Source organism: Muscardinus avellanarius, assembly GCF_963383645.1.
Source record: "Muscardinus avellanarius genome assembly, chromosome: 8".
NCBI classification, from domain to species: Eukaryota; Metazoa; Chordata; class Mammalia; order Rodentia; family Gliridae; genus Muscardinus; species Muscardinus avellanarius.
The window spans coordinates 5,346,122-5,366,230 of NC_137794.1; the positions used below are offsets into that span (position 1 = coordinate 5,346,122).

Genomic DNA, 20,109 nt, shown 5'->3' on the forward strand with positions numbered 1-20,109 from the left:
AGCGCTCATGTGTCCGAAGTAGCCAATGACCCGAGGTGTTTGCCAGATGCCCAAAGCCACAGCCACAGAAGCTCGCTCTCCCATTCCTCCCTCAGTAAGGCATGTGGGTCTCATATGAACTAAAATGTCATTTGTTTCTGGCCTGGCAGTTGTTGACCAAGAAGAGGGTTGGAGGGGAGCTGATGTTACATTTCCCTGAAGCATCTGAGAAGATATTTCCATATTGGCAGAAAGAACCAGTGACCATCCCGTATGTGGGCTCTGCAAGCCCGCCCCAGGTCAGGATGGCAGACGGACAGGTCGCCTGTCTCCTTCCTGTCTTTATCTTTTTCTGCTTTGCCAGTTTCCTGCGTGCTAGACAGCAGATGGCGCTGACCTGAAAAGAGAGCAGGTAATGCCCGCAAGATGCGGCCTGATTAAAAAAACGAGGAAAAACTTTCCCGAGGCAATGAGGACGAGGAGGGGGTGACGACGGGGTCCTCAGGGAGGACCAGGGTTCTGCAGCAGCAGGACCGGCAGGACGGCAGTGCTCAGGACCGGCTCAGGCGCTTGGCGACGTCGGCGTAGGCCAGCTCGATCTCACAGTCAGCCGCGCAGGTGTTGGTGAACTCGTCCCGGGCGTACGCGTTCTTCAGGTACCGCCACAGGCCGGTCATCTCTGCCGGGAGATCGTAGTTGCGATACTTCTTGGCCACGATCTAAAGAGAGAGGACAGAGACAATGTGAATAGTGCAAGGTGACATTACTGCCCGCTTATTGTATCTTATATTTCTGAATTGTGTTTAATCTGCCCTTTGGCCTAGTGATAGATTCTTTTTTTTTTTTAGGAAATAATCATGGAGGTACACAAAGATTTAGCTAAATATTGATGATGAAAGGATTATTCTGAACAGCAAAAGTATGCACAGGACCAACGGCCAACTATACACCCATGGGTAAATATCAGGTACAGTTACATCAGTGTAACAGAAGAAAGCCCATAGTCTGGAGACTTTTCAAGGTTTTTGGAGAAAGAGATATGAGAAACATATTTGGAGAAAGAGATAAGAAAACTAGAAGTATCTATAGCAACATATTTCCAGTGGTTATGTTTGATGGACAGGATTATAGGCAAGCTTTCATTTCTTCATTCCCTGGTTCACTGTCTTACACAAGCATCCTTATTTATAAAAGAGAAAGAAACATAAAAGATAAGTTCGATGTTGGAGTGTGTGTGTATGCTTGATTTGCGAGTGTGGGCTCACTCCCTGGCTTACCACGCTCGGAGAAGTGGGCCAGGAGCATTCTGGGAGAGTGGTGTTTGTGCTGATACTAAACAGTATCCAATACCTTCCGCAAACAAAAAAACACACAAACACACAAAGATTTAGACTCTCTCTCAGCTGACTAGATTAGCAATCCTGACTCCAAGAACCAGCTGGGTGACCTTGGACAGACTACTTAACTCCTGTGAGTGCCCATTTCCTGATCTCAAAATGGAGGTCATAAACCCGGGGCGTGGTGGCACACACTTGTAATCCTAGTATGTGGGAGGCTGAGACAAGAGGATCACAGGTTCGAGACCAGCCTCAGCTACTTAGTGAGGCTCTTTGCAACCCAGTGAGACCCTGTTTCAAAATAAAAAATAAAAAATAGGGCTAGGGGTGTAGCTTGGAGGTAGAATGCTCCTGTGTTCCATCCCTAATGCCACAAACAATTAAATAAGTAAATAATAAAAATAATACAGAGGTAATAATGAGATCTACCTGAGAGTAATGAGTTAAGACACATCACATGCTTGGCACATAGTAGGTACTCGATAAACATCACCTCTCATATAGTTCATTGAGATCCAGCTTCTGCTCATCTGCACACATTTCCTGGCATTTGGTGACCTCTTGGATGAGATCTTTCTAGCCAGGGGAGCCATAGACATGTCACCCGTGTGCATCATGGGGCCCAGTGGTCAGAAAGGCCTTCCATGCCATCCATGTCTGGAGAGTCAATAATTTTTAGCAAGGGGCCCTGTTTCATGGTGCACCAGGTTCTGCATATTAGCTGGCCCTCCTCTATCCTCGGGAGAAAGGGTCAGAGCACAGGCCTCCCTGGAGGCTCTGACTTCAGACCCCTCTGTCTTTCTTTCCTGGAAAGGTCACCTGACCATTGGCTCCAGGGATCTTCCCACTCAGAGAACCCCCAGATGAGCTGTGCTGGGCTTTTGTCTTCCTTTGGGAAAGCCCAGCTCTCTAGAGAAGGGACTGGCTGCAGCAGGCTGAGCTGTCTTCACAGGCTCTCCTGCACCCCGACCCGGGTGCCTTTGCCCCTTCTGCATTCCTACGCTGGTTTTGGACTCCTGTGACTGCATAAAACTCTCTTCTGTTGGAATCACAGGTCTCCTCTTGAGCCCTTTTTCTCCGCCCTGGCTCATGGGGAGTTATAAGCACAGGAACCATGAATTCTTTCTGTCTGGACCCTTCCTCGATCCCCAAATTGACGGTGACCAGAGTAATTCGACAGGGAGCGCAGTCTCCTCAGTGTCCAGCCCGGCTTTAAGCACTTCACATGCTACTTACTTACAAACTATGACTTGATTTCTCTCTAAAGAACCTGATAAGAAGAGTCTCTTACAATATAATTTTATAGAGGAGAAGAGTAAGGTATAGAAGAGTAAGGTATAGGGATTCAATAAACATTTGAACCCAGAGGCATTTTACCTCCGAGTTATACCCCTGAGCCCTTTTTACTTTTTTATGGTCTTGGGAATTGAACCCAGGGGCATGCAAACTCTAAGTTACACACCGGCTCTATTTTAAAACACAGTCTCCCTAGGTTGTCCTTTGTCTTGATAACTTGCCAAGGCTTATCTTGAACCTATGCTCCTTCTCTTTCAGCCTCTCAAGTCCTGGGACTACAGGCCCACATCACCACACCTAGCTCCTTTTTATTTTGAAACAGGGTCTTGCTAAGTTGCTGAGGGCCTCACTAACTTGCTCAGACTGGCCTCAAATATGTGAGCCTCCTGTCTCAGCCTCCCAAGTACTGGGATTACCCATGTGCACCATCACACTCGGGTTGCATTTATAATCTTTACTATTTTCGGTTATCCTAAGATCAGACAAATACATCTAGTGTAACAAAAATCACTTAATTCCATTTGTTTTGCAGTGCTGGGTGTTGAACCCAGGGTGTCCCACATGCTAGGCAAGAACTCTACCACTGAGCCCCATGCTCAGCCCCCAGATCACTTAATTTTAAAGACCAAAGCTCTTTAACAAGCAGCAAACTGAAGCCAAGAGTGACTAAGTGATTTATCCCTCGTTGCCCAGGACACTAATTAAACCCATAGCTGCTGAGCAATCATGAATATTTATCACAGTCCCCCTCTCCAGCCTACAATTCTTCCCGCTTTCCCACTCAGCCCCATGTAAATGATAAAGAGACAGGCCAGCTCGGAATCCCCTTGCGCCAAGTCTTAATCTAGTACTGCTGTTGGGGCTCTGAGAACTAGCCTTCTGGGGCTCTGCGAGCTGGGAGCCTGCGGAGCTGCTTTGGGTTCAGAGTTCTCTGCCTTGCTTCTCGTCCTCAGGCAGAGAGTCTGTCTCTGGCACTCCTCCCTCTGCCTGAAGACCGGGCACCTGAAGGGACAATAACTGCCTTCCATTTCACCCTGAAATCACTGTCTCTATGGCAGAAAAGAAGACAGGGCTCTAAGCCACCCAATCAGGTCGGCCTTGTTACAAAGTAACGTCTCTCCCTCCTCAGGCTCCTCCATATTCCAAGGGGAGTTGTTTTTCAAGCTAATTTCTGTTGCTGGGTTAATCCATTTCCCTGACAATCTTTCAGGATTCCTTAACACATCACATTATCCGTCTCTCTGTCCCCTATACAAAAGGGCACATGAGCTCCCGGGATCCCGCCCTCCTCCGAGCATTACACTGAGCATGACGTGCGTCCATGTTTCTGCGCATTTTTTATGATTCTGTGTCTTTCTCCTTCTTCACCTGTCCATTGCCTTCACTTTAGCGCCAAACCTACCTTGTGGCTTTGCTCCTTTGTGCTGCCGGGGCAAGGACTGCATGCCCCATCTCTGGGACCCACCAGAGCCTGCTGGGCTGAGTAGAGAGAAGTTTCCAGAGACAGCCGGAGAAGCTGGAAGATGAGGTAGCGGAGAGGAGGAAGAAGCCCTTCCCATAGCTCTCCAGCGTTCAGTACAGCTGCTGAGTCCAGTCGGCTGTTTGGCCAATACACCAGGACCAGCTTCATCATAGTTGCTCAGAGAGGCCAGCAAAGGCAGGGACCCCACCACTAGAGACGAGGCCCCAGCGCCATGGGCCCCTCTGGGCCCGTGCCCTGCACAACCGTCTCAGAGGCCCACAGGTCAGCTCTGCAGCGCCCTGCATTTTCAACCTCTTTCCTCCGTTTCCTCTGCCTCCCAGATGTTAAGGTTGTAACGGTGCTGTGGGCTCTTTTTCTCTTTTCAACTAAAATTTGTTGAACAGGAAAATTAAAACTAATAGGCAGCTCGGTGCAGCTTTAACAAGTCTTTATTACAAAATCAGTAGGAAATAGAGAAGAGAATGTAAAAGCAGTGTACCGGCACACATGCTGAAGAGCCCGAAAATGGAACTCTGACCTCCTCTCCATCCCTGGCCTTAAAATAGATTTTGTATTGGTATGTTCTTATCAGCGTTGCCAAGGCAACGAGCTAGTGACTTATTTCTTAGCCAGGTGGTCCCTCTCTGCCTCCGGACAGTGCACTTACTAAGTGCAGGGGTCAAGAATCTACCTGGCTTCTGCCCTCTCTTTATGGCTCTGAAATGCCCCAGGCAGAGTCACTGTGGTCTTAGGGTTTTTAATTGTGTCTACATATTTTTAGAGCGAAAGGCTTTACATTATGATAAAAGGGCAGAGAGAGAGAAAGAGAGAGAGAGAGAGAGAGAGAGAGAGAGAGAGAGAGAGAGAACTCTGCATTTAAGTAGTTGCCGCCCCTCCCTCCCTGAGTGCCCGTGCAGCACCCAGGCTCTGATTGCTTTTTACATTTTGGAAATTAATACCAGAGCAATTTCCCAATACCGACCAGCACACCAGAGATAAAACCTCACCGCACACTTTGCCTCCATACATCGTGCTTCTTTACATTTGGTAAAATGACTGGTTTGGAGAGGCCGCCAGAGAAGCCAGTCACAGTGTGGGGTCCAATTTGGGCGAGTGACAGGAGCAATGGGAAGGGAGCCCCGTGGCAGCGCACTGGTCACAAGGGATGCAAACTGACCCCCACACACACACACACACACACATACCACCAGGTCACTGCATCTCCCTCCGCTCACTGCAAGACCAGAGCGCCTTGGGGGCTGCCCAAGTGCCTTTGAAAAGATGCTATCTTGATTCAGGGAAAAATCCAAACAGGACTGATAGTTTGACTGATGGAACGAACTGGATTTCCAGGTTCACTTGTTTTTCTTTTATTATTATTCTTTTCTATATATATATTTTTTGTCTTGCTGCTGGGTTGGCCTCCCTGATGCATACTAGGCAGGCACTCCAAGATTTTCAACGATGTTAGCTTGGAAGGAGTAGCAATGCAATCAATGAATATTTGTGTTTATTTTTGTGTCTCTTCCTGTTTGTCTCAGGGGTGAACAGAGTCGCTTGTCTTGGTGAAGGTCTTGATGCTGGCCAAGAAAGACCAGCACAGACCCCTACCCCCAGCAGAGAGCCAGAGAATAAAAGTTCAAACGAGGTTCTCTGTGAACTCCTGGGCCAGGCCATCGCAGCCAGGCGAGAGCTGATGGGCGAGGACCTGCACACGTGAGTACACACAGCTCTGATATTCAAGCACCTTCCGTGTCCAAGTTCACATGTGCTCCTTCATATGAAAACACGTAGCTCCCACAGCCCAGATTAAGTCTTGGCATGGGAGGCCAAAGTGGAGGCCTGGCTTGGCGCCCCCTCTTCCTTTCTGCACCACAGAGGTTTGCCAGGTCTCTGGATCTGATAAGTTGGACCAGCAGAAAGCCAAGGAGACAGGAGCGAGGCCCAGCCTTAGTTCCCCCGCGGGCCATCCTCCATCTGATCCTCGGCTTCCCCCAGTGAACAACCCACTGAGATTCTTCCAAGGACAGGACATCAGCTGAGTCACTGAGAGCTGGAAGGAGCTTGACTGATCAGGATGTGCCTGAGAGGTGCCTTTATTGGCCTTATTCAACAAGCAATTCTCTCTCTCTCTCTCTCTCTCTCTCTCTCTCTCTCTCTCTTGGCAGTACTAGAGATTGAGCCTAGGGGCATTCTGTTTTGGCACTACACCCTAGCCCTATTTTTTTGTTTTTATTCTTTATTTTGAAGCAGGGTCTCACTAAGTTGCAGAGGGCCTCACTAAGTAGCTGAGGCTGGCCGCGAACCTGTTATGCTCCTGTCTCCGCCTCCCAAGTTCTGGGATGACAAGCGTGCGCCATCATGCCCCGGCTTCAACAAATGACTCTTAAGTGGATGCTCCATGGATGGAAAGGAAAGGGAAAAGGGGCGAGGAAAGACGTAATCCACACTTCTTGTTTAAAGAGAAAGAAAAGTAAATCCCAGAAATGGAATGCCCTAGTTTTATGCAGGGATGGGTGACGAAGTCATCAAGACTGTGATAGTAGAAATAATGCTATGGATGCATAAAAGGCTACCAGTTCCAACATCAAAGGCATGTGGGGGGGGCGCCAAGAGCCGTGTGCATGCATCTGTCTCCCGCTCTATACCCCAACAGGATGCAAAATTGACAACGCACCAAAATAAAAAATAAATGAGGCGATGGAGAGTAGAATTTGCTGGGTTGTTCCAGAGAACAAACAAGTCACGGGGAGTGTGCCGAACGCCACAGAAGCAAGGGTATTGTCAAAGTCAGAGCTGCCCTAGCTAAGCCTGGCTCCATAGGCAGAGGGCTCCGGGTCACCCAGAATCCCGCCAGCACGGGTGCACAGGAGCCTGCCGCAGTTGGGCAGAGAGAAGACCAGCTGGGGTTTGGAGATTGACTTAGACAACCTCTGAATTTTTCTCCTTTCCAACTCTCAGATCCTAAGAAGTGTTGTATGGGAAAGCATTAGACCGTGCTGCCAATGGTCAGCTAACACGGTGAGAGTAGGAAACCTCCCCTCATCCCCTCTGCAGCCTCCATCTCTTAGGCTGATGGATGCAGAAGATGAGCACATCTACCCTGGGGAGCTGCTGCAGGGCCTTTGCCAAAGAAAGTGTCTAACAACACAGGAAGGCCCCTCTAAGAAGCTGTGGAGGTGTCCTAGTCCACAAAACCTCCAGGAAGAGCCGTTTGGAGTGATGTGACTGTATACAGTCATAACAATTATACTTGTTACATGTCAAGCCCCTACATTATGCTGTGCACATTCAGGCCATATCTAGTCTCCAAGAAGTCTCTAAGTTAGCAACATATGCCCATTTTAAAAATGCAAGCTGAAGCTCAGGGAGGCTCTCTGGCCAGCAAGCAGATAGAACCTGCAATCCTCCTGTCTCCGCCTCCCAAGTACCAGGCCTATAGGAGGGTACCACGAAGCCAGAAAGGGCTAGTAAGCAAAGGAGTCAAAAAACCATTGAGAAGTCCTTGGGCTCCAGCAGCTCACTGCAGAGCCCAGGCTTCTGACCACCCCAACCACACGGAGCAGGCCAGCGATGGGGTGGTCAGAGCGAGCTGTCTCACCTTAACCACGTGCAGCTTGGGCAACAGATTGCAGTCAGCCAGGGTCAGCTCGTCCCCGTCCAGGAACTTGCGCTGGGAGCCCCGGTCTTCGTCCCCTCGAGTGTGGGTGTCGATCTCCTCCGGCAGCGGCGTGTTCAGGTAGTCATCTAGCTTCTTTAGGGCCTTGGTCAGGCCTCTCTCCAGGGCTGGCGGGGAAGAGCGAGAGAGAAGAGCCCGTCGTCAACGCTTGTCGCCGGATGCGGCCACAGAAGCTTCAGGAGGAGTAGCTCACCCTGGCTCGTCCCCGCCTCGCTATTCTGCCGGCTTGCCACACACTGCAGAATTCCTGGTAACCATTAACCTTATGCACTACAAGTGTATTGAACAGTCCAAAGAAGCAGGCCATAACCAAACTCCAAACAGTACCTCATCTTTTTAAAACACATATAAATATAAAGATACAATATACTAATACATTCAATACATACCAGTTTTTTTGGTTTTGGTGTGTGTGTGTGTGTGTGTGTGTGTGTGTGTGTGTGTGTGTGGTGCTGGGGATTGAACTCAGGGGCCTTCTACCTTCTAGCTACAGCCCAGCCTGATTTTGTTTCTTACTTGGAAACAGGGTCTCACTAGGTTGATGAGTCTCGCTGTCCTTGAATCTGCACTCCTCCTGTCTCAGGTTCCAAAGTCCTGGGATTACAGGCATGTGCCACCACATCCAGCTCCCTAAGTTTTTAAAGTGGGTCTCTCCAGCAGCTGTAATAAGACTAGCCAGCTTTCTCCTCCCCATTTTGTCAATATTCCACAATAAACCCACATATTTTGTAGAAAGAAAAGTGTTGTTTTTTGTTTTGTTTGTTTGTTTGTTGGCACTGGGGATTGAACCCAGGGGCATTCTTCCTCTAAGCTATACCCCCATCCCTGTTCACTTTTTATTATGAAACAGGGTCTCACTAAGTTACTGAGGGCCTTGCTAAGTCTCCGAGGCTCTCCTCGAACCTACGATCCTCTTGTCTCACCCTCCTGAGTACTGGGACTACAGGAGTGTACCATCATGCCATAAAGGAATATTAAGTAAACAAGTAAAATACTGCATAGAAGTCCTGGGATAGCAATAAACCCAGATTTTGTGGAAGTATTAACTATGAATAATCCAACCTGCGAAGCAGAGGGGACCTGACTTCCAGGAGCCATGGCTACGTAGGAATGAGAACATCCCTACTTAGTTTTGTCTTCAAAGAGGCAGTGAGCGCCAGGAGGTACATTGAAGTTTATGTAGGGCAAGTTGTCTACAATCCAGAGATGTTCTAAACGGCAGGGCCAGGGTAGCAGGCAGCAGGGACCACCAGTAACGTGCACTCCTAGGTCTATGGAAACCATCACAGGTGGAGCTCAAAGAATCCACACCAAAGGAAGACACCAGCGGCGGAAGACTTCCGTAGTCTTTCTCCAAAGACTAGCGATCAGACGGTCCATTGAGACACGGCAGCAGAACACAGTACAGCTGTGGGAAGTCAAGGTCACTCAAGGTTACTCCATGAGAATCTCGCGGCCCTCTCCCATCCTTGAGCACTGACATAAGACCTCTCCACCTGAGCACAGAGGTCGGCTGCGCAGGAGATGGCTCGCCAGGTGCTTAGCCCCTGGGCCTGCCTGGGGTCTAGGCACCTCACTGAGAGGATGGAAGCCGGTTCTGGTTCCGATGCTCATCCCAGGGGATGCAGGAAGATGCTGTCGACTGGGGAGGAGAACGGAGAGGAGAGTAGGGACAGTCCTCTTGCCTTCTGTGGCCACGCCTTGCATGGCTTGCTTTGTCTGTGCACAGAAGGCCTTTTGTTTCAGACAATGAAGTGACAGGGGCCCAAGAAAAATCACTTGAACGCCTCCCGGAACGTTTGAGAAGCGGCTGGAGGGTGGACGTGGCTTCTCAGGACGGCTCCCTGGCGTGGTATTGGAACTTGGGCTTCACCATCTGCTTTTTGTTTCTAGTTTGGGAGAATCAAGAGAGCAGGCCTGGGAAAAAGTGCTTGTCTAGACTGTGATGGGATTACCAGACTATTCACAGGCCACGCCGAGGGCGGGAGGGCGCTAGACAATACGCATTAGGCTCTTCCCCTCTTCCCATGAAGCACTTGTGATCTGTACTCATTTCGACTCCTTACTCAGATCACTCTACCCCTTGCAGTAACAAGACTATGATGAAATATTGATTAAAATGGAAAAAGGGAAACTAAACGGATGCCTGATAAAATTTGACCAACTGACATCATCCCAGGGCTGTAAAATATAGAAAGGAAAATGATTCATTGCATTAATTCCAAATGCCCGTTGGAGACCGGAGCAGGCCACGGCATGGGTCCATACCCAAGCCACGGGGCTGGGAAGGATCGTGAAATCTGGTGAAGGGGCCTAGAACCGATTGAAACTCCTCAGAAGGCTGGTTCTGTATAAATGTCGATTCTGTCTAATGGTCTGGGATGTTCGAGCGATGGCTGGTGCTAATCGTGGGAGAGAGAACACAGGGGCAGGGGCCCATGGCTGGGAGCTAACCTGTGTTTCCATTTTGGCTTTGCTCATGATCGATGCTCAGTGCTGCTGGTGAGGATCAAGCTTCAGAGTCTCTTAATTACATGGGCCTCTTCCAAGGCCTTAGACCCAATTTATAAAATTCCTATTTTGATGGATAGTATTGGCTTTAATTCCCCTGCTTGTGCTCCTGGTCCTGCAACTTAACTGTGACCTCAGGTAAGTTCCTTAACTTTGCTGACCTTCATCTCAATCATGAAACTAAAGATCCCAAGCCCTCCCTCGTGCAGCCACTGTGAAGATTAACTCAGATACCGCAGGGAGAGTGCCCGAGGCAGAGCCCGTCCACACCCGGAGGTCAGTTAATGGCAGCTAGGGCTCTTGCATCACCAAATGCAGTGTCCATCCTGCTGTCAATCACTCCATACTCTTGGTCAGCACGGTCCTCAAAAGCCCAAAGTTCCACAGAGATTGGGAGCTTCTAAGTCGCCCCGAGTCTTGGGCAAGGTCCCTCTACGGGAAGGTCAGCAGCCTGGAGCTTTGGTTCCCTGGCTCACTTATGTAGAATTCATAGCCCTGTCCCTTGTGCTTCCTGGGGATACCATTAGCAACGAGCTGTGTCGACAGCCACAGTCAGAAGGACACAGCTGAAACAGGACTGTGTGCTAAAAACGGTCATGGTGGCAAGCACACATGGCAGCCCTGTGCATTCCCTGCCTCGTCTTTCCTCTCCTACCTGCCAGCTCCTCACTGGACCCCAGCGCAGGGGTCACAGAGCCTGATGCTCCTTTGGCAGATGGTAACCAGGTCAGGGAACTATTTATACTGAACATTCTGCTCTGGTGAGAAGGAGAGAAAGGGGGTATGAAAGAATTCAGAGTGATGAGGAGATGTTAATTCCTTCAGTGGTTGTATTTGAAACCCTTTCTCCAAAAAGATTTTCTCAGAGTAGTTGGACAGGGTGGACCCAGACTACAACAAGTGGGTGTGGGGCTGGGGGACCAGAGACCCAGGATCACTAATGTCCCGCAAACTTGATGGATCCCCGGTCCTTTAATGGCTTTCTTCCCCTCTGCTCCCCGTAAAGATTTATTCTGTACCACACACAAATGCACTGGGTAAAATATGTGATAGGGAAACAAGAGGGAATAGTTCATAAATATTCTCAGCCATATGCAAACAATCTCAAATTTATTTTTCTCTTATTTTTTTAAGGAGGAAAAAAAATCCACCCATTCCATGATCACTTCCAGATTCACTGAGGTTGATATTACATAAGACCTCATATTGTTTTCTCGTCGTAGAGAAATAATGACTTGGAAACAGCAATTCGAGCTAAGAAAATAATATAGTCTTACCAGGGCACGGGGCGGACTAGGGCCTGGGGAGCCAGCACTCTAACCCAACCTCCATCAAGTCCTTGCAAGCATGGCTGGCCCTAGATTGCACCGGGTTGAGCCCCAGGCTGGCAGAAGCCCTGAGTGTCAAAATTCATGCAGGGAGGGGCCGATGTCTAAGGTAGTCTTTGAGAAGACAGGAGTAGGTGTGCGTGGGCCCAGGTAGCTGCGTGGTTTCTCGTGCCTGGGTTTTCTCCTGTGTGTGTGCTTGCAGAGATATATAAAACAGGGCACACTTCCAGCCATGGTCTGCAGCCCGCATGGGCATCTGTTCAACTCTTCAATGGAAAAGTTGCTGGTGGCTACTGGGCACTGGCCCCAGGCTGAGCGTATTTCCCTGAGCCTTTTCTTTCCTCTCTATCAAGAGTTTCATTCCCCAGCTCCAACAAGGAAATAGAGTCTGGAATTTCTGAAGTTACCCAGGGGTGCACACATCACCTAGCATATAAGTACACAGCAAGGTCACTGAGATGGGAATTATTATTTATCCTCCTTTTTTTTTTTGCAGTACTAGGGATGGAACCCAGGGACCTTCTACCTCTGAGCTACACCTCCGGTCTTATTTTTTATTCTTTATTTTGAAACAGGGTCTCACTGGGTTGCAAAGGGCCTCACTGAGTAGCTGAGACTGCCCATGAACCTGTGATCCTCCTGTCTCAGCCTCCCCAATTCTGGGATTACAAGGGTGCGCCACCACACACAGCTATTTATCCTCATTTAATGGATAAAGAAATCGAGTCTCGGACCTAGCAAGGCACACCCGCTTGTGCAAGCACACACATACACTGCAGAACCCTTGCACTGTCCGAACTATCCCTGGGCTGCACAATGAACTTTGTGTAGTTCTTAACTGCTGTGGCCTTCCTAACAAGCGCCTATTCTCTGGGTAGTGGGAAAACAGCAACTTGAATTCTGGTCTGTTCTGAGTTATAACCTAGTCTGATGTCATAATCCAGATAGTCCCGCTAGAGAAGGCTCTATCTCTTTTGCATAAAACTGTTCAGTTTCTCAGAGAGCTGCCTCCCTCCTGCTCTTGTCCTTGGGTCAAGAGGGCTGGGTGGGGGATGAGGCTCCTGTGACCTCATGCCACTGGGGGATGGGATTCTGGACTCTATGGGGCAGAAGGCTTTGGGAAGCTAGTAGAGGTCCTGCCCCTCTTTGCAGGTGGGCTCCCTTTCAGGGTAATGGTGGGGACGTTGGCCCTAGGGCTGGGTTGCAGATGGGCTGCTCACCTCCCTCCAAATGCTGGGAAGATACCCAGGCTCAGCTCTGCATTTGCTCCTAATCTCAGCTCTAGTTTTTTCATCTCTGCTTCTCTTTTCTCTATCCCTAAGTCCTCAAGCCAGGAGGGATGGGCTTTCTCATGTCAAACAGTCCATGGACCACAGCAGCAAGCTCTTGGCCTAGGTACACAGGTAGAGGACTGTCTGTACAATGTATGCTGAGTCCTCCAGGCTGAGTTCTTGATGGCTGAAAATAAATAAATTTAGCCAATCTTAAGACATAGCTCTAGTTGTAAAGCTACTGTCCTGTTGGAAATGCTATTTTGAGTATTAGAAACTAAATATTGAATGATTTTAATATTTCTTGGAATTCCTATTACAGGTTGAGCATGATGGCACATGCCTGTAATCCTAGCACGTGGGATGCTGAAATAGGAGAATCACACGTTCGAGGCCAGCCCCAACTACTTAGGAAGGCCCTTGGCAAATTAGCAAGACCTTGTTTCAAAATAAAGAGGGCAGGCTGAGAGTACAGCTTGGAAGTAGAATGCTCCTGGGTTAAATCGAGAGAGAGAGACAGATAGACAGACAGAGAGACAGAGAGAGAGAGAGAGAGAGAGAGAGAGAGAGAGAGAGAGAGAAGGAAGGAAGGAAGGAAGGAAGGAAGGAAGGAAGGAAGGAAGGAATCCTGATGTATCTGGAGCTAATAGATGCCCTGGATGGTTTAGAATCATGTACTTAGAAAAGTAAAGAGAAACATATTGTCAAAATATGAACCCTATTATTTAAGTTAGGAGCAAAACCAGGATTTAACAACAGGCTGTTGGATTCCAAAGCTTAAGCTCTGTCCACTCCACAAAGCCACTCTGGGTGCCGGGCTGACTCCTGGGTGCTCCCTGGTACCCACATAACCTGGCACGTGCGGAAGTCTTTATTCAGCCACCCTTATTTCTCTGGCAAGAGAGGGATCACTCCCTGGTGCCCATCTTCCAGCCAATGTGATAACATATTTACATTCTTCTAGAGTTTAGTGGAATTTAGTTTAGTGGAATTCTTGGCACCTTGGTGACTCTGAAGTTATCTTTGACCAGAGTGACTCTCAGTTCTCAGCAACATATACGAACTCTGCCTGTGCTTGGGGCCAGTGCTGACAGATGATCTGGGAACAGTGAGAAATCCACTTGGATTTTGCTATGAAGAAAGAGACACCTAGTTACTGAGAAATACCTGAAAAACTGAATGACACTTTTACTTTCTGGCTTCTCATTTGAGCTTATATAGATATTAAAAAAAGGTTTAAAACAAAGGGCAGCTGCAGATCGAGGGTGACCAGAGCAGGGATTTCTCTGGCTGTCACATGCTCTTGGAGAGAAACTAGAAAGATGGCCACACCTTGTCACTCACAAGTTGAAAACGGAATAATTATTATGGTTTGGATCCGGCATGCCCCCAACGACTCACATGTAGGAAGCATGGTCCTGATGCAGTAAGACTCAGAGGTAGCGCTTTTAGGAAATGACTGGATCCTGAGAGCTCTGATGTCATCAGTGGATTAAGGCATTGATAGGTTAATGAAGTGCTGAGAGGTGGGGCCTAGCTGGAGGAAGTAGATCACTCGGGGCATGACCTGGAAGGATCTATCTCCTCCTCCTCCTCCTCCTCCTCCTCCTCCTCCTCCTCCTCCTCCTCCTCCTCCTCCTCCTTCTTCTTCCTTCTTCTTCCTTCTTCTTCTTCTTCCTCTCTCTCTCTCTCTCTCTCTCTCTCTCTCTCTCTCTCTCTCTCTCTCTCGCCTCTCTTTCCTTCCCTCCCTCCCTCTACTTTCTTGCTGCCAGGAGCTGAGCAACTCTCCAGCTCTCCTCTGCCACACTCTTCCGCCATGACGCCCGGCCTCACCTCAGGCACAGAGCAGTGGAGCCAGCCGACCATAGACTGAGCCTCTGTAACCATGACCCTATATAAACTTTTCCTTCTCTAAGCTGGTCTTGTCAGGTATGTTTATCACAGAGAAGCAACGCTGATGAACACAATGGTGATGTAAAGAGAATAAAAAACATTCCAAAAGGTTTTTAATATTAGTTCTCCCTCACCATTTTGGAGAAAGAATCCTTTTTTTCCCCAGATCCAGCTATGAGTGTGGAGAGATTCAGAGGCTAGACTGCCCTGGGGCAAAGATCCAGGAGTGGAGGAATCCAGGGGAGAGGCAGGGGGCAGCGCTGGGCCCGGAGAGTTAGGAGGGTGAAGCAGAGACAGGTAGATGCCAAGGGTGCAGAAGTGTCTCTATTGAAATGTTGACAAGGATGTTCAGAGGGAATTTTTAGGATTTTTGTGATGGGCAGTATAACCCCAGCCCCTAGCACAAGAAACAAAACATAAAGATGTCCACTTCTGTTTTAGGGTTGGGAAACTACTCATCACCAAGCCGCGTTGAGTGTGAATGACCACACAAGGGCAGGTGATAAAAGAGGCAAGAACTGGGGTCCTCATCACAGAGGCCTTCTAGAAGGCTCCACCAGCAAGGGAGGGGCTGATCCTCACATCCTCGCGCCCTTCTGTCTCTTAAGGCAGTCTGCACCGAATCCGTAGAGCGCACTGGGTCAGGACCAGCACAGGATTCAAGAGCATGGGAAGGGGGTTTTCTTTCAGGCTGGCCGGCCCCCTTTGCTGTGCCCGGACCCTCTGGCCATGTCCACATGGCACTGGTGGCATTGAAGGAGGAACAGAGAACCTAGGACTGGTGTCCAGAGCCGTGTGCACCAGGCTCCCCCTGTAATGACGGGAGGACAGGCATGACCACAGAGTGACCTATCCCCTCTGCCATCCAGAGCCTTGGGCTTGAGTCCTGCCATGGCTTATGTCTGTCCACAGGTGAGGGTTAAACCAGCGTCTACAGTGCAGGGTGGGTCGCAACAAGAGCAGCAAAAATATAGCTATTATTATCATCACTATTGCTGTAGGACCTTTTAGGGGAGGATGGGGGAGAGGAAGAGATGAGTGAAGGAGGAGAGGAGAGAGCTAGAGATCAGCTCACGGCAGAGGTTCTGTGCTGGAAGTGAAGTTGACACTCTAGAACTCTTTGGGCCGGAGGAAGACCATGTGCAGCTCAGAGACTGATGCTGCCCCTGGGGTGCCAATACGTTGGGGTCTACGGTTGCACAGAATCGCCTCCGTGGGTTTGGCCTTGTTCTCTCCAGGCTATGATGTTGTGCGTCCACTTTTCCCTGGTCTGGTCATCTGGAGAATCCATGTCCACCTCTGGCATCAAGCCAAGGACATTGGATGCGGCCTGCCAGCCGGAACAAGGAGATGCCGTCCAATGTGTCCTGGCTGTGAGGACCCAGGGGCTCGAGTGTAGAAAGCAACCCCCAGGCCTCTGTTCCCAGAAACAGGTGGAAACAGGAAAGAAACAGCAGCTGTGAGAAGGGAAAGAGCCATGCCGCCATAGCTTGTTCTAGGACGTATTTTGGCCTTGGAGAGAGGATGAATTAATGATTAAGTTCCCGCCGCTTTTTCCAGTAGGAGGCCAGTAAATGATTCTTCACTCCAAAGACAGGATCCGAATCTCACACGGAGGGCAGATCGAGACAGCACACTGACAGATGTCTTCTAGCCCCTTTATGGTGAAAAGGATCGCTGCACAAGTGAGACGCTTTCTGATATATTTCCAGGAAATTCAGAGACTCTTCCTTAAGGAAGAGACACAATCTTCAGGCCGCTTCTTCCCAGCTCTAGAGAGGATCCTTGCGGAGAATGATCTCTTTGATTTAGGTGATTTAGCTCCTCAAATCCATTTGATTCTGACCTAGCTTCTGCAGTATTATGCCCAACGACAACAACAACAACCACCCACGCGTGCGCACTTGATCATTTTACCTGTTTATTTTATTTAAGAGGCAAGAGACTTCGGCAATTACCTGGCTGCATTTAAAACGCCAGCATGGTAAGGAATTGGGGGCAACTTTAGCATGCCTTTTATACGATATATATTTTAAAACATGAAGGGAGGTACGGGTGACATAGACAAGTTCCAGGTCCAGACACTTCTAAATCTCCCCAAAGCCACAGTAAATTGGAAGAGAAAGATTATCAGTTGGGTCTTCAAATTTAGGCTTATTTTTGTGTATACAATCTATATCATATGTTTATTTAGCAAGAGGAGAGAAGAGAGAGAGAGAGAGAGAGAGAGAGAGAGAGAGAGAGAGAGAGAGAGAGAGAGAGGAGTGCTTCTGAAAGGAAGAAGCGACATAGATTCAGAGGCGGAGGACTGGAGCCAATGGAGGGAGGGAGAGTGAGCAGCTAGTGGCAATGTGTTCCTGATTAGGAGGCTGGCCAGGACTTCAGCCGTGGGGCGGTGGCGACCCCTTCTGGCTTCTCCTTGAGCAAAGAAAACCCCCCACATCTTCCACAGGAGCGCGGATGGATGTGTGTTTTCAATTATGCTTTCCAGAAACTCATAAATGGTTGTAAAACCCATTGTGCTAATAGAACGCTCAACATACACGCTGACCGGAGCTATTAATGTTGGTTGTAGTTTATACAGCTGACTGAATCAGGCTGATACCTGTGAGCTTTTTAATGGCTCCTTTATAACAGGTTTCTTTTTAAGTATCAGTTGGCAGATTAGGTTTAACGTGGATGCTCTAACCTCATCGCTCATCGGCCCTCGCGTAGAGACCTGGCGTTTTGGGAATTCTCCCTTCCTTGGGACACGTAGGCTGAAGCGATCATCCTCAAACGGCCAATTTTTTTTTTTTTTTTTCAGACGCAGTTTTGTTTTACTCAACTGAGAAGAGTGTACAGGACAAATGGGGACGCCGTAAACTCTGGCCACCGTGACCCTGAGTGGTCAGTGACTTTGGGAATTTCTGTGACTCTCCTGGGTGTGCCCTGACTTTGCTTTTATTTTCATTTGCTAAACAGGCCTCTCTTGAGCATCGGCTGCAGCTCAGGTTCTGTGCCCCTTGTCCCTCCGGGGAGTGAGGTCAGAATTTAATGGCGAAGCCAGGCCTTGCTGAGGTCCTTAGGGAAACACACATGGCCGTCATCGAGGAGCATTTCTTCTTGGTTTATGAACTGATTTGATCACAGTTGCAGTTGAATTACCTTTGTTTATTTTTTTATTTTTATTCATTTTTTTGTGGTACTGGGGTTCCTGGAAGCCCTTCTACCTCCAGGCTACCCTCCCAGACCTATTTTATATTTTTTTAATTTGGAAACAGGGTCTCTTAAGCCAGAGAGACTGGCTCCGAACCAGCGTGATCCTCCTGTCTCCGCCTCCCAAGCACTGGGATTACAAGCGCGTGCCACCGCGCCCAGCAAACTACCCTTGTTTAGAATCTCAGCATCACGTGCCTCTTGCAAGTCAAGAGCATAGACCGGGGGGGGGCCAGGGGCGTGGCTTGTTATCCTGGCTCTGCCACATACTAGTTTGGGTGGGCTGCCTCAGTTTCCCTGTCTGCAGAGATCAACCACACGGGGTACCTGATTGGGTTGCTGGGAGCGATAATTGGGTCTTTGCTTGCAGATGGCACAGTAAGCAGTGAGTGCAGTGTGTGAGGGTGCTGAGGTATGAGAATTAATGCATGCAAAAAAGCAATCAAGGGCTGCAAGTAAAAAAGAGCATCTTCCTTTGGTCCTGCTCAAGGAACCTGGCCCGTGATTCATCCTCTGCCCCCAGGAAGCCAGCCCAGGGCGATCACAGAGTCTTTCCTTGCATTTCACGAATGCTGACATGAACAGGGATAGTTAGCTGGTCCTTTCTTTTTGACTCTGCGGCCGTAACTGCGGTCTCACTTAACAGTCATAAAATGGGGTAACCTTAGGGGCTGCAGGTGATAGATATGTCCACAGAATTCCCCAGACATATTCCTAGTTATACCAGGATTACACCCTGCCCAGAGCAATTCTCTGAGTAGCCTCACCTGCCCCCCGCATGGACTACACTGAGAACAGAAGTCATCTGGTGGGTGTTTTAGTTACACAGTTTTAACTACTTGAGTCTTGTGTCTTCTAAAGTTTGAAGTAAGAGCGTAGCAAATTAAGTGCAATTTTATACTTCTATTCCCTAAAATCTAGAAGGGACGATGACTCTGATTATGTCAACCCTAAAGGAGAATTTGAAATAGTGTCTTTTTTTGTTTTGTTTTGTTTTTGCATGGCTAGATCAGATACTTTCACCAGAAAAGGGAAGAAATACCTTAACTTGAAAGTGAATTATATTCAAGAATCCACTCTCCCATTCTTTGTTACTAATAGAAAACAGAACCCCAGATTTGATTTTTGCTAGGGTAGCAATGTGCCCGGTCCAAAATATCCATCTTCCTTGACTTCCAGGTAGAGGAGGCCAGATGAACAAGTCCTGGCTAATGAGAGACACATAGAAACGTATCAACGGGCTTCTCTGAAAGACAAGATAGCTGGCCCTTCCCGGAACTCAGGTGCAATGTTTAAAAGTGAAGCACCCATCTTGTACCAGGAGAATAAAAGATGCACACGGATGATGGAGAACAAGGAGCATCCAGGACCGAAATCCATGACTTCTTTAACAACCCCACTTGCCTGAAACACGCTACTTTCTGGACATCTTGTTATGTGAGAAAAGCAAACTCCTACCAAGAAGCAAACACTTCTCAAGGGTGCTCAGAACAGCGCATGGCAGGTAGTAAAATGCTTCAGAGGTTTTGCTAAGGAACATAAAATAAATATTTTCTTTAGCCACTGTAACCAGGTTTCTATTATGTATAGCTAAACACAACCTTTGCCAGTTCGCCTAGGTATTGCCAATATTTATTTCCATTTTTCTTCTAACAACTTGCACATTACCCCATAAAGGCTACTTATCTGTTGAAAGAATAAACTGTTCAGTGGGGTTTGAGGGAAGACAAAGGACCCCCAAATCGTGTGATTACGTGCTTATGTAACTGACTCTTATCCTTTAGAAAGCCCACCGTGGTTCCCCGTCTTTGTCTAAGGATGGCGCTTGATCTCATGGGAAAGGATAAAGGCATTCTATTGGTGTGATTTGGGATACCCTCCCGCAAGGCCTCAGCCTCTGTTATAAGAGCTCAAACAGGAGCATAGGTTGCCACCAACGCGTACCTGTCAAACGCCACCGAGGCTGAGCCTGCCCTGGAGAAGGTATTAAGTAAGACTTATCTTTGCAGTGCCCCCAGGGGAAACAAAATGTGTGTAACTGCTAGTGCAATCCTAACCGGGCACGTGACCCTCAGAGAGCGGGGATGCTGCAGGCCTGAAGTCACCGTGCGTCATTCTTTTCTTCCCAGGAGTAGCCAGGGATGGAAGAGGTTCT

At 48.6% G+C, this 20,109-nt stretch overlaps 1 protein-coding gene across 2 annotated transcripts in view; it reads right to left on the bottom strand.

Moving 5' to 3' along the window:
• Window positions 1–530: 530 nt before the first annotated feature.
• CLIC5 (chloride intracellular channel 5) overlaps window positions 531–20,109 on the bottom strand; it is a gene marked incomplete at both ends in the record, with an annotated part of 127,377 nt that continues 107,798 nt past the window's right edge. For both annotated transcript variants that reach the window (XM_080700267.1, XM_080700266.1), the window contains 2 exons: window positions 531–698; window positions 7,676–7,860. In XM_080700267.1, the coding sequence (XP_080556393.1) occupies window positions 531–698; window positions 7,676–7,860 (353 nt within the window). The remainder of the gene's footprint in view (window positions 699–7,675; window positions 7,861–20,109) is intronic.